General features: G+C 41.9%; 2 protein-coding genes across 2 annotated transcripts; both read right to left on the minus strand.

The window, feature by feature from the left end:
- Positions 1-6,956: 6,956 nt before the first annotated feature.
- On the minus strand, positions 6,957-14,592 carry LOC131561436 (heterochromatin-associated protein MENT-like). Its single transcript, XM_058810736.1, has 8 exons — positions 14,532-14,592; positions 13,106-13,282; positions 12,676-12,762; positions 12,153-12,290; positions 11,500-11,617; positions 10,669-10,811; positions 9,424-9,591; positions 6,957-8,435 (listed from the first exon to the last, which is right to left on the minus strand). Exons 2-8 carry the CDS (start codon positions 13,271-13,273, stop codon positions 8,022-8,024), a joined length of 1,236 nt encoding a protein of 411 aa, XP_058666719.1. The 5' UTR covers positions 13,274-13,282; positions 14,532-14,592; the 3' UTR covers positions 6,957-8,021.
- A 2,359-nt stretch (positions 14,593-16,951) lies between these two features.
- Positions 16,952-24,665, minus strand: LOC131561455 (serpin B10-like). Its single transcript, XM_058810761.1, has 8 exons — positions 24,510-24,665; positions 23,224-23,401; positions 22,127-22,240; positions 20,387-20,521; positions 19,894-20,011; positions 19,415-19,557; positions 18,698-18,853; positions 16,952-17,860 (listed from the first exon to the last, which is right to left on the minus strand). Exons 2-8 carry the CDS (start codon positions 23,389-23,391, stop codon positions 17,456-17,458), a joined length of 1,239 nt encoding a protein of 412 aa, XP_058666744.1. The 5' UTR covers positions 23,392-23,401; positions 24,510-24,665; the 3' UTR covers positions 16,952-17,455.
- Between the last annotated feature and the right edge of the window lie 1,800 nt (positions 24,666-26,465).

A 26,465-nucleotide genomic window follows, 5' to 3' on the forward strand; every position in this document is an offset into this window, starting at 1 on the left:
TTAAGAAATGTTTCTGCTTGTATCTTAGTATGCTGTTGCTTGTTTTTTAGATAAATTCATAGAAGAAAAACTCCCAAGCAGTTAGTGGTACTACAAGCTCCAAAGATTGGCCAAAAATACAGGAAGATGAAGAAAGGGTTCTCCAACTGTGTAGACACACTTTGTGGTATGCACCAGCTGCTGCAAGATCCTGTTTGGTAAGAGACATCGGAGTTACAGAAGGAAACACCTTAGCCAAGTAAGTGCTCTTGGTTTTGCAGTGCCAGATGTAAACAGTGAGAACAAGTCATGAATTAATGGAGACAGAATGGTAAAAAAAAGGTTTCCCTGCATCACAATGCCTGACCTATTGACTCCAAGTGGACTGACCTTTGACAAATGGTCATAAAAAAGTTTTTCGATAAAACCAGTCGTTTTTCCCTGTCATACTGATGAAGAAATTTGGTCGTTTTTGAAGCCATCTTTCATTCCTATCTGGCTCAGCAGGAAGGTTGTATATTTCTGCCTGATTAACTAACATATTCCTATATCTGTACTTTGTAAATTATTCACTCTGAGTGGGCCTTTTGGGCATTTGTTTAAGATGAGTTCACTTGCAGTTAGTGCTAGTAATAAGCAGCAGAACTTAAAATCAGTGTTAGACTAAGTCTAATTATGGATTTTTGCTCAGCAAAAAATTCTATTCAGCTATGTTGCTTGGGAAGAAAATGATACCAAGTGTCACATCTGTCACAATAGAACTGCAAAGACAGGACTATAAATAACACCTGAAAAGCGGGGTTCTTGTGCCTGTTTCTGTTGAAAAAATAAAACCTTTAAAATATAGATGCATTTGCATTGCAGTTAGAGTGGGGTTTTATATGTCCTTGTCTTGTATACTAACAGTACACCAACACTGTAAATTTTCTTGGCTTTATTAATGCAACCTATGTCTACCATTTCTGCTTTTCATTAATTCTGTCTACTACAGAGGTGTCAGGGATTATTTTATGAATCTGACATTGATACTGGAACACAAAACCCCCATGTTTCATTGTAGGATAAACTGAAAGCATGTTAATATGCTGGGTTTTGACAAGCGTGGAATCACTAAGTGACAAGTGGTCTGTGCTCACAATGTGTTTGTGTTGAGTCTTGCTTTGCAAAGTTACTGTGGCTTTTCAAAGAGGAGTTTGTGGACCTGAAGTTGCAAATTTTGATGATACAGAACAAACCCAAGGCTTCTTGAAAACAGTTATTTGGAAATGCAGTCATGTTGCACCTGTTACTTGACTAATGTCTTACAGGGTGTAACAAAGAAGGAACTAGGCTCTTCTCAGAGGTTCCCAGAGTTTTGCATGGCCTGTTTTTTGGTAGCAAGGGGGCCACAAAGGTGGTTCCTGTGAGAAGCTGCCAGCAGCTTCCACCATGCCCAACAGAGCCATTCCCTGATCCTCTGAAGATGGACATGCTGCTGGCCAAAGCTGAGAAAGGTTGGTAATGCCTCTATGATAACAAATTTAAGAAGAAAATAAAAACACACAGTGTTTTTCTAACCAGAGAAAAGGAGGAGGTGAGAACATGTGAGGAAAACGACATGGAGACACCAAGGTCAGTGGAGAAGGAGCGAAGGAGGCGCTCCAGGTGCAGGAATTGAGATTACTCTGCAGGCCATGGTGAGGTCATGATGAAACAGCTGTGCCCCTGCAGCCCATGGGGATCCATGGGGGATGCAGAAATCCACCCACAGCCCGTGGGGGATGTGCTCATGCTGGAGTGAGTGGACGTCTGGAGGAGGGTGGGAGACTGGGTGGGGAGAGGGGGCCCTTGCTCCCAGGCTGGAGCAGCCTGGCCTTGGAGGACTGCACCTCATGAAAGAATGATCCACACCACAGCAGTTTTGGGAGGATTTCTGCTTGTGAGAATGGACCCATACAGGAGAAGTTAATGGAGAACTGTCTCCCGTGGGAGGGCCCCCATGGTCTCACAAGGGAAGGACTCCTCTCCCTGTGCTGCAGAAGGAAACCCCAGGTGATGAACTGACCGAAATCCCCATGCCCTGTTTCTGCACTGTTGATGGGAAGGAGAGAGGGGTTGGGAGAAGGAAAGGTGTTTAAGGGCTTATTTTATTTCCTATTATCCTCCTCTGATTTGGTTTGTAATAAATTCACTTCGTTCCTCTAATTCACTTTGTACCTCCACTGCCCTTGGAATGTTTTCTGCCTTCATGACATTGAGGTTCATTAACTGAGTCCTTATCTCAATTCATGAACCTTTTGTCAATTTTTTTTCTCTCCTCTGCCCACCTGTGGCAGGGGAGAGTAGATGAGCGACTTTTGTGGGTAGCTGGTGTTTGGCCAGTGTCAAACCATGACAGATGACAAGAGGCAATGGGCACAGGCTGAAAACATGAAGGTCATGTTTTGTCTGAACATTTCAAGTCTGAACATAAGAGAGGATGAAGATGGCCACTTATGAGGATGGTCACTGGCACAGGTTGCCAAGAGAGCTTGTGTATCTTCCATTGGTGGAGACAGGTATTCAAAATCCAGTGCATATGGCCCTGTGCAACCAGCATCAGTTAAGCCTGTTTGCATAGTGGGTGGGACCAGATGATCTCAAATAGCCGCTTCTACCCTGACAATTCTCTGTTTCTGCAAGGGTTACCCTGACCTGAGAGCCAGATGCTGGTTACCATGACAGTAATGCAGGGAGGCACAAATTAAGCAGCTCCAGTGTTGCTTGCAGTAGATGAGCTCTGCAGCACTAGATGGGTTCTTTTTCTTCTCTTTCACACATTTCACTTGTACTCCAAGTCATACACTGGAATGTGTACTCTTCAAGGAAAGCTGAGGCTGGGAGTGGCTTGGTAGCCAACCCAGCCTGTTTGACCTTTTGCATCTCTCGCTGTCGCAGACATTTCTTCACAGAAATCCTTTATTTTGGATTTCTGTGTCTTCTGGAGGCCAGAGGCCTCGGAAGACAAGGTAAACAATTATTATCAGCTGCTGTGGAATGTAATGGGACGCATCTTGATTGGCTCATTTTCTTTGTTTATAATTAAGGGCCAATCACAAAGTGTAAGCCAGGGACTCAGTCCTTGGACACAACTTTGTTATAGATTCTTTCGATCTATTCTTAGCCTAGCCTAGCTGCTCTGCAAACCTCTCTCTTTACTCTATTTAGTATAGTAATAATGTATTATATATGATATATTAATAAATCAAGCCTTCTGATTCAAGAAACAAGATTCACCGTCTCTCTCTCACCAGCTGTGACCCACACAGGCATGGTAATATCTGGTGACCCAACATGTCAGAGCAAAAATTAATTTGATAAGACCAGAGGAGCAAAATTGCTGCACTGGGTAAAAATCCTGTATGTGTAGCATTTGATGGTTGCTTTGAAGTGACCACAAAAGTGGATTCAAGCCAGGAGCTGAAGAACTGAAGATTTGGACAGAGTTCACAGCCAAGGCTGACCACAACAGAACCTTCTTCTGGAAAACCTTCAGGAAAGATGATGGAAAAGAGCAGCAGACCTGTGGAGCTGGCCAGAGCAAGCTGGATTCTTTCAAAAGGTACTGTTCAATTTTCTATCCCAGAGGATTCAGCCCTTCGTAGTCTGTGGCTGTTCGTATGGCAGACACATGCCTTGCCAGAAGAGGTTCCTTTTACTCCTTCAGAGGAGAAGCTTATTGTCCTCTGGAAACACTGGTGTAAGGAAGACGGTTTCTTTTTGTCAGAAACAGATATCTATAAGGTTTTAGATGGGCAAAGCTTTTTGGGTTTTTTACTGATGTCCTGTACACTTTGGATGTTTTTGTCTGGGAGTGCATGGACTCGATTATCCAGTGCGTCTACAGTCAGGGACACGTGTTGCCTTCTATCTATCCAGCATTTATAAAGCTTTTCCCAGTTTTGAGACGCAGAGCAGCTCTTTTCCAATGGATCTCTAACTGTTATGGCCAGGCGCCGTTTCCACCCCCCTTGGCAGAAGACCTGGTGGGTGATGACTTTGGGCGCTTCCCCGCCCCCTGCTTCGCGGCAGGGGGGGCTGAAACTTCGCAGGGCGAAGAAGTTTTTTTTACTCTTGCTCCGGAGCATGCTCAGATGGAGTTTTCTCCTTCCCCCTCTTCTCTCTCTCTGGGGGGATGGGAGTGGCCGCTCAAGCCACAGCCAGCCTCTCAGACTCCGCCTTTAGACATGGGGGCGGCACCTGTCTCTGAGGCTTCCTCCACACCCCTGCCAGAGCCGTCACTCCAGGAGATCCCGTCTCCACCTCTCCAGGCGGTCCCGCCCGCGGTTTCACCGGCCTCCCCGCCCCTGCCAGAGCCTGTGTCAGAGAAGGCAGAAGAGACAGCACTTCCGGCGATTGACCTGTTGCTAAGCAACAGCGATGCTCTGCCGCTTCTTCCGGCTCCGCTGCTGCCTGTTTGCGCTGCGGCGGAGACTGCGACTGCGCCTCTGCAGCGGACCCCGGAGTCAGCGGCGGGGGACGGCGCCGGCCCCGTGCTGTGCCTGCCGCCGCTTTCAGGGCCGGGGGACGCGGCGGCGGCCTGTTCCCGCGCGTCCCCGCCACCTCAAGCCGAGACAGTCCCAGAGTCAGCGGCAGAAAACAGCGTTGAACCCGCGGGCCTCCGGCCCGGCGTCCCCCATGGCCGGCCCGCCAGCCCCGGGCCCGCCCCAGGAAGCGGCCCCGGAGGCTGGTCTCTCCTTCCATGGAGCGGGAGCTGCCCGCCAGCTGACTCTTGCGGCAGTCCAGCTGCCTGTTTTTGGGATCGGCGTGCTCGGCGGTTTGGTGGGTGGTGATTCGGTTGCTGTCCCATAGAGGCTGCCATCTCTGCCACGCCTCTTGTGCCCTAGGGGCGAGGGAGAGGGGGCTCCCGAAAGTTCTGCCTTTGGTCCCCAGCCCGGTAGGGGTGGTGCCGTGTTGCTGTGGGAAACAAACATTCCCAGACCCGAGATGAAGATTCTCGGGGCAGCTTCTATTTCCTCACTGCTGGCATGCCTCAGTGGTTTAGGGGAAAGGAAGCGTCTCACTACCCGTGCTGCCATTGTGCTGGCAGCAGGGTTCAGGCCTGTGGATATGCAGAGCCTTCCTTATGGGTTTGGCCTGGGCCGTTGGGCTCAGGAGGTTCCTGGGCCAGGGCCATCACTTGGCCTCCTTGTGTTTCTGGGGGTTCTGGTTTCTCCTACTGGACCTGGTCCCCCTTTGTGAGCCAGTTTTGGGGTTCCTGGTCCAGCATGGGCCAGGGCCCCCAGGGCCTTTTCGTTCTCTGGCACTGCTCTGCTTGGCTGCTGCTCTTTTGTTTTCGATCAAAAAAAAAATAATAATTTCAAAATTAAATAAAAAAGATTGAAAATAGCGGGCAGCAGTGATGAAGCATTGAAGGGCCAGAAAAGGACATTTCAAAATTGTTTTAAATTGTTTAAAATTGTGTTATGCTGTTTCAGGACAAAAAGGACTCTCAGATGTCCAAAAGAAACAACTTCGGCTGATGGACTGTTCCTGAAACTCAGCTGCATGGACTTCAATTTTCCTTGCATTGTTTCTTGCAATTTTCTTATATTGTAGGATTGTCTTAGTGACTTATTAGTCTTCTATATGTTATAGGTGAAGAAATTTCCCGTTCATTCCACATCAGCATTTTTCTTTCATTTTATACAATTTAGAAAGGTGAGATGTCGCAGACATTTCTTCACAGAAATCCTTTCTTTCGGATTTCTGTGTCTTCTGGAGGCCAGAGGCCCCCGAAGACAAGGTAAACAATTATTATCAGCTGCTGTGGAATGTAATGAGATGCACCTTGATTGGCTCATTTTCTTTGTTTATAATTAAGGGCCAATCACAAAGTGTAAGCCAGGGACTCAGTCCTTGGACACAACTTTGTTATAGATTCTTTCGATCTATTCTTAGCCTAGCCTAGCTGCTCTGCAAACCTCTCTCCTTATTCTATTTAGTATAGTCATATATTATATATGATATATTAATAAATCAAGCCTTCTGATTCAAGAAACAAGATTCACCGTCTCTCTCTCACCAGCTGTGACCCACACAGGCGCGGTAATATCTCGCCAGATGGCAGTCACTGTGCTGTAGTGAGAGAGAGCCTCAGAGGTTCTGTTTTCACTCCTCTTATTTTTTCACAGCCTTCACTTATGTGTTCTTCCACACATAAAGAACAAACTTCTCAGTAAAACCAAGTCAATTGCACACATCTGGGCTGCACTGGGGTCAGTCCTGAGGGACAGAAAACTAAATCCTGAGCTGTGGCTTACAGGCAAGGGAGGGCACTGATTTTAGAAGCAGCACTTTGTACAGGGAAGATGTGGAAATAGTTTGTTGAAGGGAGATGTAGTTCCAAATAAAATACCTTCTGGGGAGGTGGAACAAGTTGTAATTATAGGTGGAATTTTGTTGAGAGTAAATGCTTTTCCAGTACCTCCCTCCTGCAGTAATTGGACTGCCACAATGGCTGCAAAACTTTACGCTATTCCTGATGCCACAGGGATAGCACAACTGCTGCCCTCCCAAGCTGTCAGAGGGAACTGATGCTGCCAGTACAGCATGGTTTGTTCATTATTGCACATGGGTAAGAGGGATGTGTGGAAGGTTCATTTTTTTCACGTTGCTTGTTCACTCTTGAACAAGGTCAAAAGTGATATTTGGAAGGTGCTGTTCTGGGCCATTGCCTCTGGTCAGACTCCTTATTTATATCGTGTTGTGAAAGGTATGTTTGTAAATGCCTGGATGACACACAGAATAGCAGTGTTTGGAGGCCTATTTGAAACCTGGTGAAAATAAGACACAAGTGTGTTAAAGTTTCTCAGCTTTGTCAGTTGGGGTGGTGTGGTGGTTGATTTGGAATGACAAGAATGGAAACATGCTCCAGCTGTGCAGATTGCAGGATGCTATAAGAGAACCAAGTAACTCAGTGTCTTAAACAACACAAACACAAGTTCAAGTTTATTTATTTCATTAAATGCAGCTCATGGTAAAATAGTAAGTAAAGCATCAATCAAAATCAAAATTTCCCTGGTGTTTCTGTCAATACCACAAATATCTTTGCTGAGGTGCACTCATAAGGTACAAATCAAACATTGGTCATTATTACAGGTGGCAATGAAGCTTTGCAGGTATTAACCAGGAAACAGGTATAGCTAAGTAAAATTAAAAAGAGGAAGCAGATTTAAATTCTAACAGGTTTAGATTACATATCAATAAAAAAGGTGGTAAGAAGGCTTGTTGCTAATAGTTTGCTTAGCATTTTTGCTGGTTGGAAATCTCAACAACCTTAAAATAAAAAATATAGGAAAATGAAGGAAAAAATGCAATGTGATTAGAAGTCAGCAATTTAATATTAAGGATTGGACAATTTTCTCTCACAGTCTTTTTCAGAAAGCTGAAATAGCAGGAGACAATATGTGCCTATATACATGTGGTGAGACAAGGATGGTGAGGGGCATTCTGAGATTATTCTGGATTTGTATTAAATTTTGTTGAATTCCAACAGTCATCGAAATTTGAAATTAAGGTTATGAAATAGCATTGCAGTACAAATGCAGGTTTCCCAGTGAGGGAAGGAGAGAAAAATAGAGCATACAGATTTCTACAAGTTTGGTTTTTTTCTTTTCAGGGTTCTTTATCCTCTCTGTGAGAGTCAAAAGAATGAATTGCATTTCCCTTGTAGTCAGCATTTGACATAGGGCTGTGTGCAGAGAGCTTTTATGACTCCACTTTACTTTTAAACAACAAAGCCAGAAGAGCAGATTTGATAAAAAGGAGCAAAATTCTGTGCATTTTTTTCTGTTCAGGACTGTCTCATTAGGACAATAGAAGGAAGCAGTAGAGGCCTGTTCTTTGGTGGCTCGGGATAGTTTCTGTTTGCTGCCTTCTTTGAGGGAGGTTGGTTGGAAGGAAAAGAACAAGCACTTCAGTACAGGTGGCTACATGGCTTAAGGTTGAGATTTTAGCACCACAGTTCACATTTTTTCCATTGAACAGTGAACCTTGGTTGCTGTCTGAGAGCAAGTATTTATTCATTCTAGAGGAGAGCAGAATCTACCAAAAAAAAGGATGCTCTTGGACTTGTTGTGTCTGATGAAGAAGTAGAAAGGGTGGTCAACCCTAAATTTCAGAACATGGCTATCATGTGCACTTGTTAGTTCTACAAGGACAGCAGTAGCAGCAGCTGCCTCAGTGCCCTTCTCATCAACTGCAACAAAAGACTTGTGGAAAACCTTGGAGATCATCACTCTATCCTTCTCTGTCATTCCACTGAAATCAGCATTGCTGCTGAAGGCACTGCGCATTCCCATCCTGATCAGATTATCGCTGAGGTCATATCTCTCTTCCATTTCGAATTTAGGTAGGTACAGGTCCACAAGAGTCTCGGTTATCTTCTTGGAGTCAGTCCATTTGGACAGCTTCTCATATGTCAGTTCTCTTTCCAGCTATCATTTAAGAAAGAGAAGGAATTTGGTTTTTGCAGGGAAAAACAATTCATTAACTATGAATTAATTAATTTTATGACAATGTAATGAATTAAACATTTTAAATAGTAAATGTAACATTTAGCTGAAAGCATGAAAGAAGTTGGTTTTACTAATGATCAGAGACAAGGTGTGCCACAAGTATATGAGTCTTAATGCTGCAAAGTTTTGAGCAGTGCCCTTTCCAAATTCATAGCAAAAGAGAGATAGGAAGGACATTCAACAGCTTCCATCCCCCATAGTAGTTCTTTCCTCTTTTTAAATTCAGTCCTGATGTGACTAAAATTGCTGTGTGGCACATAGTTTGGTCCAGATCTATAAAAACAGGTGTTAAAATTATTGCATATATTTCCTTGACAGCTTTGAAACAAAGTGCTTCCAGCAAAGTCTTTCACTGCCACTCTGTATCCTGGGCACTATGCCACCAGGATTCAGCTCAGATCAAATGGAGGAAAGCAATGAATGGTATAGACTCCAAGAATTTAACAATCTTGGAATTATATTAACTACAGTAGCAGATCTCGTTGTAGCAAATGCAGTCTCACTAAAATTCTAGTTTTTTATCGAGCAGGCAAATGGTGGGAGGGGAGAGGGGGAAAAAGAGTGAGAACAATATGGAAATAAACATCTAGGCCATCGAGAAAAGGAAGAACCTATGACTTTGTATGTGGTGGTGTCTCTTCTGAGCGTGCAGATCATGTATAATTGGGTGTCAGTCAAGGGGGCTGCTGAAGAGCTGAGCATCTGATTATGCAAAGTGTTGCCTGTCTTCAGTTCCTGCCAAACTAAGGGGAAGAACTTTCTTGGGATTAAAGAAGTATTAAAGAAAATTAATTCAGCTAGTGGATGAGGTCAAGCAGCATGATAGCATGTCCTCAGATAGGGAGATATTATTGTCAGCCTGCCCTACTTTTTTTAAATGACTGAGTAGTATACAAAATGGTTGTACCTGTTCGAGACCCGTAGTGTTGTCTTTGATGTCATCAGGAAGGAGGATGAACATACTGAGTTCACGTTTCACATATGGCAGCTCAATCATTTTGAAATTCATTGCTTCCATGATGAGGACTGGAAATGTTTTTCTCACGTACATCATCTTTACAGGCTTGGTCTTGTTCTGGAAAGTATTTTTTTATAAGTAAGAAATCATTGAATGGAAGGGTGATGATGTCTCAGTGCAGGGAGAGGAAATTTTATAAACTTTTAAAACAGTGATTTATTATCCATTTTCCAAAGCTTTTCTTGACTGAACAACATTGCTTATCTTGGTGTCTGTCCCAAAGCTTTTGTAGGGGCTGAAGAGATATTTTTCTCTTCTCCCCAAGAAATGCCTAAGGAGGAAGAGAGTTAGAAATTCAAGGATTAGGGATATGGAGCACGTGTGAGATATGGCCTTAAAACACTCTGGCAGAAAAGCAGCTGTGGTTTAAGAGGATGAGTGTTGTGCAGTTTATCAGTGATCTCCTCTCTCTGGTGATAAAAGGTAATTGCTTGGAAAAAAAAGCTGATTGCTTGAGAAAAGATAACTCTAGTGTGAGAGCAAATGAGCTCATGATGAGAAGAGTTCCTGGGAGACAGTCACTTTGTCAGGAGTATATAACTTCTATTAACATCTGTATCCCTTCATTCAAGGAAGCAGAACATGTGTATATGCTAACCAGAGAGAAGAAGGTAGATTTTGTGGAAGTTGCACAGAGTTCTTTAACTGTGAATTCATTAACATCCCTCCTGGGTACATGCCATTAACCTTGCTTCTAGCCTCATGCAGACATGCAGCAGTTCAGGGCACCCTGTTGCAGCTGTGTTTGAGCAGGAAGGATTGTGCTCAGCCTGGTTGCACAGCGCAGAGGCCTGGTGCTGTACTCAACCGTGACATGCCATGTAGTTCCCATCCGTGGAGCCTGGACTCTCAAAATCATGTTTTTACAATTTAGACAATTTTAGCACTGCTTTACTGAAAAGTTTTAAATGTCTGTAGTGATTTTGGAAACATTAGCTGTTACTTGGAGCTCGCTAACATTTACCTGAGCACATTTCCTAATGTTTCAGTGAGCTGAGAACTGACAGATTTTGCTGCAACCAGCTTTTCACATGATCTAGTTACCATAGGGCTACCTAAAACACTTATGAAATTGAAAGATTTCAGCAATAGATGTTGTGACCAGGTTGTTTACAGTAAGAAGGAGGAACTTACCTTGCTCAGTCGGAAGGGTTGCAGTTCTGTATCTTCTGCCCTAAATTTCACTTCCCATTCTGCCTTGAAGTAAATGGCATTTATCAGGATCAGCTTGGTGGAGTTTGTCACATCTCGCGGACCCAGCAAATTCTTGATTTTGCCTTTTGAAAGCATAAGAGTCAGGTTTCATTTCAGTATAGCACAGTGAGGACATTTTGATCAGTTTTTCTCTCAGTTCAGCTTCTTAGTAGAAAGTCCATGCCTCAATGCCCTGCTCCCTAAAATGCTCCCCTGAGGTAAATCAGTGTAATTCTTTACACTCTCCGAAGCTGTTTCCTGACCTGTCCTCCTGGCTGACAGGGCTTTACTCCTTCAAAAGCTGTCTCAGCTTCATGGCAAGCAGCTAGAAGCAGAAAGCCTCACTGACTGGTTACAGCAGGTAGAAGGAGGAGCCCCTCTGCCCAGTGCAGGGTGGTACAGCAAGGCAGGCACCCCCCCTGCCCTGGAGCACTCTGGTGGGCAGAGGTGCCTCTCCCCTCTGTCTGCTCTGCCAGTGGTGCAGCACCAGGGCACGTTTGTGCCAGCAGACCAGCTGCTTCAGAGCATTGTGGAGTCACTGGGAATCTCCTCAGGGAACTCAATGAGGTCCACATCAGGCGTTTGGAGCAGCTGAAGTGTGCTGCTCTTTGTCTGTCCTCCCACCATATCTCCGCTCACTGCCCACATCCACATTGGAAGGCATGACCCAGCTGCTGCAGTAGCACCTGGGGAAGCAAGGGCACCTGCCCAAGGGAGAGGGCAGCCTGACTTTGTGGGAGAGCAAAGATGTTGGGGTTGAGCCCAGCTTACCCTCAGTTTGTTTTTCAACCCAAGTGTTGATTTCCTTTCCTGTCTGTTCTGGTGCTGTCTTAAAGTTAACCTTCTGTGGCTCTGCTTCATAGTAGTTCTTACTGAGCTGTATGTATGTCTGAAAAATAACAAAAAAGTGAGCAAAAAAGGTCTGTGCTAGAGAAATATGCTACTTTTAGTCCCAAAAGGAAGTTGTTAGCTCTTATACTTGATTGATTCTTTGACCTGAGGACTGCAGGATCTTGCCTGTTATTTTCTGCTGGACTATGGGTTAATAAGTAAGAAATAACCAAAGAACAGAAATTTCATATCTTTTGTTCCAAGATTTATCTGGAGAAGTGAGGAAGGCTGCATGCATCCTATGGATGTGCTTATTTAATTTCTCATTTACAGTTTTATATATTGAGGGTTCCAGTACTAAAGGCACATTTCATGTAAAGGGTTATAGGGATCTACAATACAGAAAAGGGCAATGCATCCTTAAATTCTGTGAGCAGACTGACTGGTATTTTCCAGTTAAGGTTATCACTCTAGTCCAGAGCTCCTATTTGCAGTATTCAAGGTCAGCTTCCAAACTGTTCTGTTAATGGCAACTAATTTAAAAGAGAAATATTTTTGCACTTTTTCTTCCTCTTCCCTGAGATTTAACTTACAGGCAATAATAGGAAGGTTTTTTCCACGTAAATGCGGTTGGCACTTTTCAGGGAGTAGGTGCTTCTGGGTTTGTTGATGGCAGTCAGGAGCTTCTTGAAGCTAGAATGAATATCTGCAGTTTGCTTGTTCTCAGGATCCTTGGTAAAAGAAACCAAACATTCAGCAATTTAATTTTTGCATCAAGCTTTCAAAACATGCTAAGCAATGCGTATAGGAGAGGGATTTAGTTCCTCTTCCTTACTTTTTATTTTCCCAAGTTTACCATCAATGCAAATTTGCAGAGCTCTGTTCGTGACTGGATTAACTGAATTGTCATATAACAAACCTTCCAGACTATCCCAGTGACTCATCCTTTCAGCTTCTGAGAGTCTGAGTGAGTGAAAGGAACTGAACATCATCCTGTTGTGAAGTATGGCTGGGGTTTTTACTTTAAGGAGGAGTGCAGACAATAAATACTGGACTCCTAAAACTCTATCTGGACATTTTGGTTATTTATAATGGAATTTCACTTCAAACAGATACCAATTTTCTTCTCTTTGGTCTCCCCCGAGAAGGTCTGGCCACAGAAGAAGCAGCTTCAGCTCCTGCTCCCACGTTGAAATGAAGGACCTGCAAGCAGAGTTTTCAAAGATAAGAAATAGGCATGAAGGGCCTTGTGAGACTTAAAGTCAAATGGGGATCAAATGGTTGTCATGTTTCTCTCCTTGTGATAACTCACTGTGCTATCTGCTGCTTAGGGGACTAATCAAAGGGCTGCTGAAGCTGTAGTGACAATAAATCCCATGGAGTAACAATGAGTAGCACCATACCCCTCCCAGACCACCAACACTGTGATCTTATCTACATGCTGCAAGGCAGAACTCCATTCCACAGCTGTTTCTCCCAACAGCAGGAATGGGTTTGTGCAAATCCAAAAGGTTCTCCCCACAATAATAGTACAAAAGTAACCTACCTCTGCCATCTCAGTTGCTGTAGGTCCTTTTGCTCCCAGGTATGTCAGAGCCAGAGCTGCTGATATGCTCCAAGGGGAGAAGAAAATGTTTTTTCCCTTGTTGTTCTCATTCAGCTTGTTGAAAAGATCAACAGTAAAGTTGCCAACTGATGTGGAGACCACTTCCATTTTTACAACCTGGAAAGATGCAACAAACAGATTTGTACTCTTTGAATGTTTAAATTTTTGTACATAGTACACTTTAATGAGAGCTGTTGCATGTGCAAAACAATCCCTTTCAGCCACTAAAACTAATAGCATAGTTGTATGTTTATCTTCCACACAGATACTGGTTGCCACCTGTTAGGAGCACCAATTTCTTTTAGGTTTTTTCCCTCTACAGCTGCAGTTTTCTTTGTGATTCTTTCTGTCTTTGATCTCCAAAGATGTGCAGATTTATAACCTCTGTATTTCTTTCCTTTTTTGTTCTTAACTAATGATTTATGAAAGCAACATTCACAGGGGAAATTATATCCATTTTTAGTACATTGGTTCACATTTTAGTACATCCTTTGAGTTTCCCACTACTACATTTGGATCTGTATAGAATTGACAGCTGATACTGCAAAAGGATTTAGGCATAATTTTTAGGCTCATTTGCTTTTCCTGGCCAGCAACCTATTCTGAGTAGTACCATGAACAGCAAAGCTGTTGTTTCCATTTAGACTTACACGGTTTATTCATTCTGTGTACCTACCACCCCTTCTGAATGTTCCAGCAATTTTTTTTCCCCCAGAAACTGCCAGATGCCTTGAGGTTATGACTGCTCTAGGCTTTAAGATATCTACCCAGTAATAGCTGCCTCATGTAATTTACCATTTAAAAAACCAGAAATGCTTAGATTATTCTCGTTGTCTTATCTATGGAATGGAGCAACAAAAACTGTGGGGCAATCTCTGAAGTCTGCAGATATTTATGAAGTGATTTGTTTCCAGACAACTACATTCTTTCTGGTGGTCAGTATGCCCTCAGGACCATGTCTTTACCAGAGTGATTTTCTTTCCTTGGAGAACACAACCAAGAGAGCATCAGGATGGGAATTTCTGGTTTTAGCTAATGAATACTCCTCTGAGTCTCTGGCCTGATAATGTGCAGTGCTGGGCCTTCACCTGAAGTACAGAATTCTTTTATCAAAATGAAGATTTTACTTGTAATGCAGTTGCTGCCCTAAGAAAACTTTCCTGCTTGTGAATAATTCTGCCCCAAATTAGCAGTTTTCCATAGGCTTACAGCATTATTTTCTCTAATGGTTGACATTTAGAAAAACACATGGCAAAAATAATGCATTATTACACAGGGGTATTATCATTTATCCATACAGTCACACATAGAACAGATTGCATTTTAAAAAACCACAAAATATACTTAAATTGATTTAAATATTTACCTTTAATCCTGTGAGAGAGAAGACTTAGCTCTTGTCCTCAGTCAGGTTCTGCATTTGTGTGTTAAGCAATTTTTAAATTAGGGAACACAGTACTGCTTGCCCCTCCCTTTCCTTTTTATCTACATCCAGGTTGTGCCCACCTACCCAAAGTTCCTTTCTACCACATCCCCAAAAGATCTTACAAAGTTTTGGCCTTTTTGTTGACCTGGTCACTTTTCAGATTTAGAGATTTCAAAAGGACAATGGAATTAAAATCCCAAGTCTGTTGTTGCACCACAATAGCCTACTGACAGGATAGCAAAGCAAGTTGCTGATTCCGAAGGTTTTCTGGCGCTGTGGAGATAACTGCTGTGTTGTTTTAAACAAGTGCATTTTAAAAAGGTTACACAATACTTTGTTTTGGTTTCTGGATTTAAGCAGATATTGAGGGTCTGATTCTCTGCTCTGGGACTCCTGAGTTTCAAATGCAGTACCTCAGCATAAAACACCAAGTTTAATGATTGAATTGGACACTGGGAGTCCAGCTTCAGACTGAAGATTGTTAGGAACACAGAGACAAAGCTGTGAAGGAGGGCAAGGGAGGGAGACCCACTGGCTGGTGAAGAAATCTCATTGCAGTCATGGTTGGGAATCATTTGAGACAAACACTGCAAAACCCTGAGTTGCTGCACAGTAAGGAGGAGGGCAAGAATTGAAACAACTCCGCTGGGAGGGCTCAAGCAAAGACAGAGAGACACAACAGAGGTAAACATGGCACAAGAGCTGTTACTTGAAGTCCCAGAAGAGACACAGTGATGGAAGAAGAACAAGGTGGTAACAACTCAAAGACTCTAGAGGGCAGTGGAAGGAGCAGCAAAGGAAGGAAATTGTACTGTTTGCTAAGCATTGTACTGCAAGCCTGATTACAGGAATAGAGTGGGTCAAGAATTTTAAAAAATGTCAAAAATCAGTGTTGTGCAAGGCAGTGAAGAAATGCCAGAAATTAAGCAAGTGCTAGTTTTAGTATAGTGAGTACGTCCTCCACAAATTTGGATAGGAGAAAAGTCAACTGAATTGTTAAGTGGTGAGAAAGCCCAAGCCAGGAGACTGCCAAGTCCCAGAGATATATCTGTGAGCAAAATAGCTGCCTTTGCTAGTCAAGATGCAAGGAAGCCATACAGGGTGAGAAAGGGAGATTGCAAGGCAGAGTGGCTTTTGACAAGAGAGAAAAAAGAAATCACAGATATTAACTGAAAGGAGCATCCAGAGATCAACCTCCTGCTTGGAGCAGGGCCATGAGTAGATAAGGTTAGCCATAGCCCTTCCAAGGATGAAGATCCCGCAACATTTCCAGGACTGCTCTTCACTCTGGGAAAAGGTTGTTCCCTAATGTACAACTCACTTTTCATATGTTGTGGCCACTGCCGCTCAGTAATGATATGGCACTGCCAAAAGGACATCAACTGTGTCATCTTTACAACCACGCTTAAAATAGTGAAGGAGAGAGAAAAGGTGACTCATATTTCCATTGACTTTAAAGGCCTGAGTAGGTCTGTGTTCATGTTGTCATAGTTTTGTTTCTCCTTGGCCTTTCAGGTGTGACTTTTCTGTCTTTATTCCCAAGGCTTATCAGGAAGTGCTTAAGAGGCTTATCCATGGGGACATGCTGCTCTTCCATGAGGTGAAGGAGGGCATGGCAGAATTGGACTGAATGCACAGGGATCCCGTGTCATGTTTTACAGCTGAGACAGGCAGAAGGCATTTCTCTTGGGGCTCTATAGGGATAAAGCACGCACTTCATAACACTTCTCCTATGTTCTTTCCCATTTGGGAAGCAGAGCCAGAAGGGACCCTGGGAGCAGCTGACCACTTGAATGAGAAGAGAAAGGATGCAGGGACAGTCAGCAGTCTCTGCCAGGAAAAGGGAGTTCTGCTGTTTCAAGAAAATGTGTTTGTAGTAAGATAGCTGTTGGTGTGTGCAAGTCCTTAAGAAACCTGGTTCTTTGCTGTCTGTTGTGAATTCATATAGTCAGGAGCATTCCCTGCAAACATGCATGATTGATCAGGGCACTCTCTTAGGAGAAAGAGCAGTGACAGGAGTAAATATGATCTGGGAGATTCACATTCATCTTCCAGAAAGCACTTATGGCCATTAGTATTGCTTGTATTAGCTGTAGACTTGGTTCTCCCATTTTACCTTGTCTCAAACCAGTGAATAAGTGGCAAAGTAAAATGAGAGCAAAGCAGCACAGTGCTAGGCTGGACATAGTGTTGTAAGGGTGAAAGTTTACAAAGCAGAAGGTTGTGAGGCACATGTGTTTTATTTTCCTAGTTCTATAGTGCTGTTAAATATTTTCCAGTTGCTGTGGGACAGAGATTAGAAAGTACATGTGTTAACCACTTTTTGAGCAAAAAAGAAGCACCAGTATCAGGAACAAAGGTGATTTTGCAGGTTTATTTTATTGCCAGTTCTGCCAGGCTGAAGTTTTTTACCAGAGTTGGTAAAAAACTTACAAGAATGTGGGTGAGTAGCCTGCTTTGGGGATCAGCATGAGCTGAAACCAATGGAGATGAGGCAGCATTCTGCAAGATTTTCCTGGGTTTTCATCTTCTTAGGTATCAAAACTTTAAAGTTACTGGTTGAGCTCAACTCAGTCCGTTCTGAATTGTCGAAGTTCAGGTTCAGAAAGCGCTAAAAAGACAGTCATGTTCTTCTTTGCACAGTTGGGTACTTAGCGTGTGCAAGTATTTTGGGGCTTTTTTGCCAGGAAAATGAGCCAGAGGCATGAATTTGAGGTTATTTTTCATAAACACTCTCTTCAAACATTGAGAGATTTGTCAACAGTACAGGAAAATTAAGAAGTGCACGGGCTATTGAGATGTTCTTTTTGGTGTGTACTTAGTTCATTTTTGTTGTTGCAATAACCTGTTTAGTAATCAAGCTTCTAGGGGGAAGAAAACCTTCCCAAGAAGAGGATAGTCTTGGTCTTGTTGTGCCTGATAAAGAAAAGGAAAGGGTGATCTGCCAAAAAGATAATAGTAGCACCAAGACTTCGTGATGCCAGTGTTGCCGCACTGGCAGCAGCTGCCTCTGTGCCTTCTTCATTGACTTCCAGGTAACACTTGTGGAAAACTTGTGACAAAAACAGATCACCAGTCTTGGACATTGCTGTGAAATCAGCTTGATCTTCTGTGAAGGCATCTTGTATCCCCATCCTGCTCAAAGTAGATTTGAGGTCATGTTTCTCTTCTAACGTGAACCTGGGCAGATAAACTTCCATGTTCATTTTCTCCATTAGTTCTGGATTTGTCCATGCAGACAAGTTTTCAAAAGTCAGTTCTCTTTCTAGCTGCAGTAAGTAAAAAAAAAATCAGAAAATTAAAATATGTTCAGAAGTGTGTGCCCTTTGGGCTATTTCTTCTCTTAAATGGAGAACTTTTCAAGAGGTTGTAAAAGTACAAGAAAAACAGTAATGAAACAGCAGTTTGGAGATATGTTGTTCTAAATGAGAATGTTGTTCTATAATATATCAATGCAATATTTGAAATGTTCTCAGTAACTGTCAGGGAATATAGCAGAGCTATGATAGTCTGGCTGTTCTTCTGTTCCCAGGGCTGTCTTCCCTACATTTTAGAATTCACTGAAAAGAGCTTTCTCCTGCCCCTCACACAGCACCTTAAAAATTAAAATTTCTTAAGGGTTTGTTATCCAAAGGCAGAATCTGGCTTTTTACAGAAGGTGGCAGTATCCATACGTATTAATTCTGGACATCCTGGAACATAACAGAGGCTGCCCAATTTTTGGGTGGGTTTTTCCCAGAATGAAATCATATCTGTCTGAATTGGTGTGGACAGTGGATCTCAGCAGGGCTGGTTTTGTGTCCTCATTTTTGTTCTGCTGGAAAAAAGGTAATCCTATGGGGTTTGGGTTACCTGTTTCCAGGACTTATGAACTTTAGCAACCACAGACCTGCTGGCTTCCAAGACTAAGAAATCTAGTCTGAGCTTCAAGAGCTTCAAGCTCACAGTACCAGACCAGATTTGGGATTTGCTTTACCTTGAGCCTCATCAGTATCCTCCTTCCTAGAAACATGACTACAGCCTGGTCTTTTACCTCACACAAGCATTAAGTAAGTAGATAATGACACACTTACTTTTTCACAGTAATTATGTTCTCAATTTTTTACCTTTTGTAAACCGGAGATGTCACTTGGTAGCAGGATGAACATGCTGAGGTCGTTATTGACGTATGGAAGCTCAAGAACATCAGCCTGAACTGATTCTATGTAGTTTAAGTTAAATTTATCCCTCAGGTACATCATGGGCACTGGTTTAGTTGTATGCTGCAACAAATCAAATTGAATGTTTTACATTTACACTCTGAACAATAAAAGGACTAAGTTAAAGTAGCACAGTTTACTCTACAGGCTGCCCAATGTTTCTGAGACATCCTAATGGGTAGGACACAGAACACAGGATCTTCAGAGGATCCCTGCAAGGTGCTGGGAGGCATGGCATGCTATCTGAGATGTCTCAGATGACACCAGTTGTAGGAAACTGTATGCCACTCTGATTTGCTGAATGGTTAAAAGTGAAAATGGAAAGAACTAAACCATACAGTTTTGTTCACCTCTTTTTTTTCCTGCCTTTGGAGAATGGAAGATTTTTTGAAGTCAGCTTCTGATAATTTACTTGTTCTTCAGGGCCTGGTATGTGTGGGCAGTTTTAGTGTTGGAAGTGTGGTGAAATAAATATACTGAATGCACTGTATGCTTTAAATGAAATAACTATACTGCCACATGGATTTAAAGGGTGACAGGATTTCTCCCTCCCCCTCCTCTCCCCCCATCTTTTTCAGGTTTTTCCCCCTGCAGTGTAGGAAATAGGGCAATATATTGCCATACCATGTTTATTCTGAAAGGCCTTTGCCTGGTAGCTGCAGCTTCAAACTTTATTGCCCAGTTTCCTTTGAAGTAGAGTGCATTTATCAGGACTAGCCTGGTGAGCGAATCTACAGATCCAGGAGGCAGCAGATTCTGGATTTTACCTAGAGAAAACAGAGGGACATTCACACATCTGTGCAGTTTCACTGTTTCAGTCTAAGAGCTGGCACAGTTTCTGGAGATATAAACCAGGGAAATTTTAAGTGCTGCCATAGCACTCATCCAGCTTGAGACTATTTGCAAATATGTAGTTACTGGGGTAATCTTGATTTACAAAGAATAAGCCATATTCCTCACACACTGAGCTTGTTGGTAGATGAGTAATTTAAGAAAAGTCTGATCAATTTCTGAGGTGAATTGTTTACCTGCCATGGGCCCCTTGGGCACAGAGAAGCCAAAATGACTCCTTTTTCATTTGGAGAGGAGAGGCTGGAACTCACCTTCAGTCTGTTGTTCAACACTGGAATTGATGTCTCTCCTGACTGCATCTGCTGCTCCCACAAAGTTGACTGATTGTGGCTCTGCACCGTAATATCTCTTGGCTAAAAATAAGTATTCCTGCAGGGCAATAGAGACACCTGACTTAGGTTTGCTGCCTGCCAATATGAGTACTACTACAGCCAGAGATGAAAATTACATGGGCACAAGTACAGTGTTTTCTCAAAGGAACAAAGTATTTTTTAGTGGAAACACGTGATTTAAACGTTCTCATCTAACTACATCTACAAATCACTCTGAAATTAGATACACATCCCAAAAAACTAAAATTTTAGTGTCCAAAGTCTAAGGAAAAGTATCATAGAAAATATTAATGTTAAAGATAATAGCATAATTTGCAAATGTAGCAAAAATATTTAAAAGTATATAGCTTATGTTGCCATAGGTTGATCATGAAAATTAAATGATACTGCATAATCTAAATAAAAGTCTTACCTTACTGAAAGGCAATGATTTTTCTCCATATAGCTGGTTGACACTTTTAAGTAGGTAATTTCTAGTGGGTTGGTTGATTTCAAAGCTGAGTGCTTTAAATCCAGTATGGATATTATCTGATTTGCCAATCTCTGTCTTGGAGAAATAGAAATAAAAAGGACATTATTCATCTGTTGAGTAAAAAATCCTGGTTTTTTCCTTCACACTGATCCAAGTAAAGTATTTCTCTTTGGGTGATCTGTTACCTATATTACAACAGAAGAGGTGCTCTAAACTGAGCGTCAAATAAAAGAATAATTTTAAAGTATTAGAAGTTGCAGGTGTGGTATAGACACACATAGACACTCAGTGTGTGGGTATCTTGGAATGTAAGTGTTAAGAGCCTGAATTATGTAAAATATTTAAGGGTTTAGAAGTGGATATTGTGAAACTTTGGATATCCAGAAAACAAAAGTCAGAGAGTAATTCTTAAACAATGCATGAGATTTGGCTCCATCACTCCCTTAATTTATTAAAGTAGTGTTACATGGAAGGTTTGCCCCTAAATTTCTTAGTGTCTCTCTTAATATTTTATGGTTTGGGTTTTTTTAATGTTTCAGTAATTGCAGTAAATTCTCTATATTGAAGTGACAGGATTAAATGAATGTGGGTTCAAAGTCTCCAATGAGCTCAAGGAATAAGCTGTGAATTAGTAAATTAAAAATCTGCAGCTGTGCTGTATTCATCTCATCATTATATCAGAATCAGAGGCACGAACAGACCTTAAATCTCCAAAGTGTTAGAACCCATAGCACTACCCACAGCACTCTCTAATTCTTACAGTGAGGGCAAGTGTTACTCATGAGGAACAATCCCTTTCCTGTTCATGCAGTGCAAATGAGATGTTGACATAACCCCTAAAATAAATCTTCCCACCATGGGATTTGGCTGTGGGATGCAGATCCATTCATCAAAACTAGCAACAGTTGGGGTTTTGTGGGCAGACTTCAGGGAAATAGCTCAACCCCCTAGTGAATAAGGATGACGGGAAAGAGCAGGGAGAAGAGTTTGTTATCACCATCTTTGAATTGTAAACTAGGAAAAAGCCTTTACTGACTCAGAGGGATTACATTTGCTCTTCTGTATTGTTCTGCTATATTAAATTACATACCAACTGGGACAAAATGCCTGCCAGTATGGCAAAGGCTTATCTCAGGAATAAAATTATTCCCATTTCTCTTAGATTTATTGCAGGCAACTGGTCTACTTTGGAAAATCCCAACATGTAAATTTATACTGTTAACTTCTCAACTGAAATGGAGGCTAATTTCTGGAACATATCAAGAATAGGTAGCCTGGAAAAGTCAATGTTCTGATTTTCTTTGTCTTGATGCTACAATCAGATGTGTGAAAGAGCATCTCTTTTCTTGGGATTAGCTCTCTGAAGTAAGAACTGTGCTAGCTTTTGAATAGTAATAGTTTGAGAAAGAAATCTGCCCTCAGAACCAGAGGAAAAAGATCAGAAGATCTATCGATCATCAAATGTTAAATTTTGCAAATCTGAGGTTAGATTATGCAATTCTATGTAAAAGGGGGAAGCATGCAATAAGCGTTGCATTAGGTGATGGTATTACACAATACCAATTCATTTTGTACACTAAATGTGAGGAAGGCAAACATAAGCAAACACAAATGTGGAAGAAAAATACAGGAAAAAATTTGGCCATGCCCATAGCTTGAGCACCAGTTTGGGTGAGATACCTTCTGGAAACATGCACGTCGATTTGATAGACTGTCTTCTGTTCTGGCATAGACCTGCATTCTTATGGTTGTGGTGACATTTTTGGCATCTTCAGCTGTGTTGAAGTGAAGTACCTGTAGTGGAAAAAGCAATAAGAAATGCAACAGTAGAAAATTTGCTGTTTCAGTGAATTTTTTCTGTGACATCAAGGGGACTGGTAATGATGACAGTCAAGCTCAGATTTTATTCTTGTGTCCAGTCCTTACTGAATATGAAATCTTTGTCTAGGTCTCAATGCCCATGTGTACAAAATGGCTTGTGCAAACTAAGCTGAGGGCTGCAGGCCAAAACTCTTACGTACCTGGCCTTTGTTGAGGAATCTGCCTGCTTTGAGTTATGCCCTGGGATTACCTGTTAATACCTGGAAAGAGCCAATTACCCCCAAATGGAGTCTACCAAAGGAGAAGTCTTAATAGAGCTCAGCTATGTATTAAAAAGCCTGAAAAGTGTGCAGGCAGTTGCATGCCTTAAATCCCTTTCTCTGGACTTGTTCACCTTAACTAGGCTACAAAAGGGTGCAAACAACCTTGGAGCACTTTTCAGAAGAGCTGAGTCTTTTGTTTTGTTTTGTTTTCCCTTCATCCTAACAGAAGATCACTCCTTTTTTACCCTACTGGGTCTCTTTTGTCCTATAAATCAGGAGATAGATCACTGCAGGTGGGACAATTTCTGCCACAGCAGAAGCAAACTCACAAGCCTCCCTTCCTCCAACAGGAGCTGGGTACCTGTATTAGGTGTTTAACAACCATGCATTGGGACTCTTCTCACTGTCCCCTGATGACACAATGAGCTTTGAACAAGTATGACTTGGTAATTTCAGTAAGTAATTTTGCCTGTTAAATACCTACCCCAAAGAAAGGGTTGTAGTCTCAGCATAGTTTTTCTCTAACGTTGTAGATGTGAATTTATGTTAAGCAAAGTGTAAAACTTGAAATAACTGTAGAGGAGAGTCCCCAGAACTCTTTACCTCTGTTTCAACACAGCAAATTTCTGGCGTGGAGGACATTACTCCAAGAAATAACCCTTTCAGACAGCTACTTTTGAAGCCCAGACTCACCTTTGCCATCTCATCTGCAGTGTTACCTTTGGCTCCCAGATAAACAGTAGCCAGGGCAGATGAAATACTCCAAGGAGAGAACAAAATATTCTTGTCACCATCTTCCTGCAATTGCTTCTTGAAAAAGTCAAGAGCAAAGCTTGTGTTTGCTTTATTCAATGTATCCATTGTCCTGAAGCTGCACAGAAAACCAGAAAAGATGCTATTAATGAACCACTAACTGTGATTGCTATTTGTTCAGAAGCGCCTCTTCACTGTTTGAACTTTTTTGTGATTAAAAGGCTTCCTAAAAATGCTTATATAAAGAGTGAGAAGCATTAACTGTTATAAAGTCACACAAAGTTTAGCATGTCCTATTTCACTGATGGCAACACCTATCATTTTTAGGGATAAACCAGCCTCTAGCTGTGTTTCATGTTTGTTTACCAGGAAATTCATTGCACTGCCCTTTACTGCATCTTGGAGTGATAGTTGATAACAAATTTTGATTTTTTGATTGCTCAGCAAAGCCTGGGCTAGACATCACCAAAAAACTGTCTCTTAGGACAAATTTTATGCTTCAACTTGTTCAAGAGCCTTTTGATACTCATCTCTGTAGTGAACAAATACTCTGGTAACAGGAGCAGTCAAACTATTCCTTTAGGTCAAGACAAAACTCTCCTTCCTACACTTGAGCAAGCACTGGCACTGCCCCAACTATTGCATGCTAAGCATCCTGAATTACCTTTCTGACTTCTAAAAATGTCCTGAAACCCTGTCTTACAGCACTAGCCCAGATCCTATCTTCCCAGTTCTTCTGCAGTAGAAGCTTTCTATATTCAGCAGACCACAGAGGCTGCTATTTGTTATTTGCCTTGCGGGCTTAGCTGAGGGTTCTAGTCAGGGACTAGGAGTTATTTTGGTTGGTATAGGATGGCATTAGAATAAAAGATCGTTTGTGACCCTAATAGCTTGCAAACCAGGAGCTAAACTGGTACTTCTAAGCACTAAAGAGTACAAGAGCAAATTACCTGACTTAGGCAAACACAATGGTTCTAAGTGTGCTGTGATATATATGCTAGTTAGTGAGCTCTAGAAATTATAGAACTCTGAACAATAAGTTGTCTTCCTGTATATTTTTAAGACTCATCTTCTAGGCTATGCCTGTGCAATCTTAAGTTAATTACTTTCCCCAAGCATTAGTTGTTTCCAGTTCAGATACCTGCTTCCTTTTTTCCTATTTGTCAACAAAGCAACATCAGCCAAGAATAAGTAAAATAAATAGTATCTAGAAGTCATTACAGTACCTTGTTTTGCGTGGGGAGAAAGCCTGCTGCTCTGGGTGTCTCCAAGGTTTCTGCAGTTGACATGAAGGGTAGGATGAATTTATAGTGCGCCTGGCCGGTTCTGCAAAGGTTCTTATGACTCATGACTCTGAAATGAGATTTGCCCTATAGGCCACATCCCTGTGGAAGAACTGAATCACCTCAGAGTAGGATGTGAAGTGTTGGTAAGAATGATACCATAGAAGAATTTTACAAAAGTGACGGCTTAAGTATTTCTATAAACACTTTTGTGGCAGCAGGCTAGTAACAACTTGAACCCACACTACTTTGAACAATCTTTCCTTTGTGGTTTGGAGAGTTTAAAAAAAGGCAGTCACTGACCTACTTATTTTATGGTTTGTATTACAGAATTTATCTCTGAGAAACAGACAGACAAAAAAAAGAAAGGGACTTCATATCTGTGAGTTTTTCTGCCTGCTTCCTTCTGAGAAAGTATTTGTCATTCCTGGTGGGTTTCTCTTTTGGAAAAATGGGTTTTGTTAGTCTTGGAGGTTTCTAAGACTGTACAGCCAGGGAAACTCTGTTACTGTGAGACAGGGAATGCTAAGACTCAGGCACCAGACCCTGACTTGTATTAGCAGTGGGCAACATCCCTTGAACTTAGTCTGGGTGTTAGATTAGACTTCGTTTCTATTTCTCCACCCAGTCTGGAAGCTGTTTGACCCATGTAGCACGTCAGAGATCTATTCCTTATTTTCCATTCCAGAGATGAATATTCTGTCAAATCTTCTTTTTCTTCTTTCCCAGGCTACTAAAATACCTCCTTTCCCGATTTTCCTTGCAATCATTCTTCTGTAGTCCTTCCTGTATCAGTCCATCCCCACTCTGACTCCTAACTGAAAAACCCTTTAAAATCCTACCTTGCCCTTTATTTAATTTTTTCTCTCTCCACTGTTGATACCTGCACCTTGAAAACCTGAGTAGGAATTGGATATTTCCCCAACATTGAGCAGGACTCACTCACAAGCTCTGTTTCCTCAGCACAAACTGTCTTTGGAGAGCTTTCTTCTGACCTGCTGTCTGTGAGCATACAGTTAACATGGATTTATGTTGTAGGGCAGAGGTTTGCGTGAAGCATCTCCTAATGAAGAATGAACCATGGAAATACCTACAAAATTTGGTGCAGGGCATAGGAGGGTACAGCTGAAAGGGACCCCTTGATGATAGTGTAACTTCTGTATCAATGTAACTTGGGAATTGAAAGCTTTGCTAAAGTTGCTTTCCTACCTGTGAGGAGCCACATTATTTTAACTGGATGGTGTTTTCCTGCCCCTCAGATATTTTGAAATGGTAGCTATGCAAATGGTGCATGTTTCAGTGTGAGTTGTAATTAGATGTACCTGTGACGTTTTGCAGAGAGCAGCATAGTGTAGGAGAGGTGTTCACTGCAGAACTAATTGCTCCCATAGCATCTGGGAAAGTTGTAATCTGTTTACATTGGCCTTAAATGGTTTCCAAAGCAGAAATGATTTGAGTAATCTTTGCAAATTTAGCCCTGTTGTTGAAGAGAGATAGATAGATAGATAGATAGATAGATAGATAGATAGATAGATAGATAGATGAAAAGACTTCATCCCTTAAAGCAATTGGTGTGGATTTTCTGCTTATAAAGCGGGGGTGAACTTAATTTGCTAACTAGTGCTACTGCTTGCTGCCTTACAAGAGGTGATTGAGGTGTTCTATTTACACAGAAATGCTGGGTTAGGCTGAACGAGAGGTTTGTGCTTTTGCACAAGGTTTTACAGCTGCCTTTTTGGAGCACCTCTTGAATGGCATGGCTGGTGGTTAGGACATAAAAATAAGAAAAACATACTGAGTAACTAAAATTATACTCATCTCAGAAGACAAAATATGCATTATCAACGTGATGGGTTGATAATATTTTCTAATATCCATTTAAATTAGCATCACTGGAGG

Source organism: Ammospiza caudacuta, chromosome 1 (genome assembly GCF_027887145.1).
Source record: "Ammospiza caudacuta isolate bAmmCau1 chromosome 1, bAmmCau1.pri, whole genome shotgun sequence".
NCBI lineage: Eukaryota > Metazoa > Chordata > Aves > Passeriformes > Passerellidae > Ammospiza > Ammospiza caudacuta.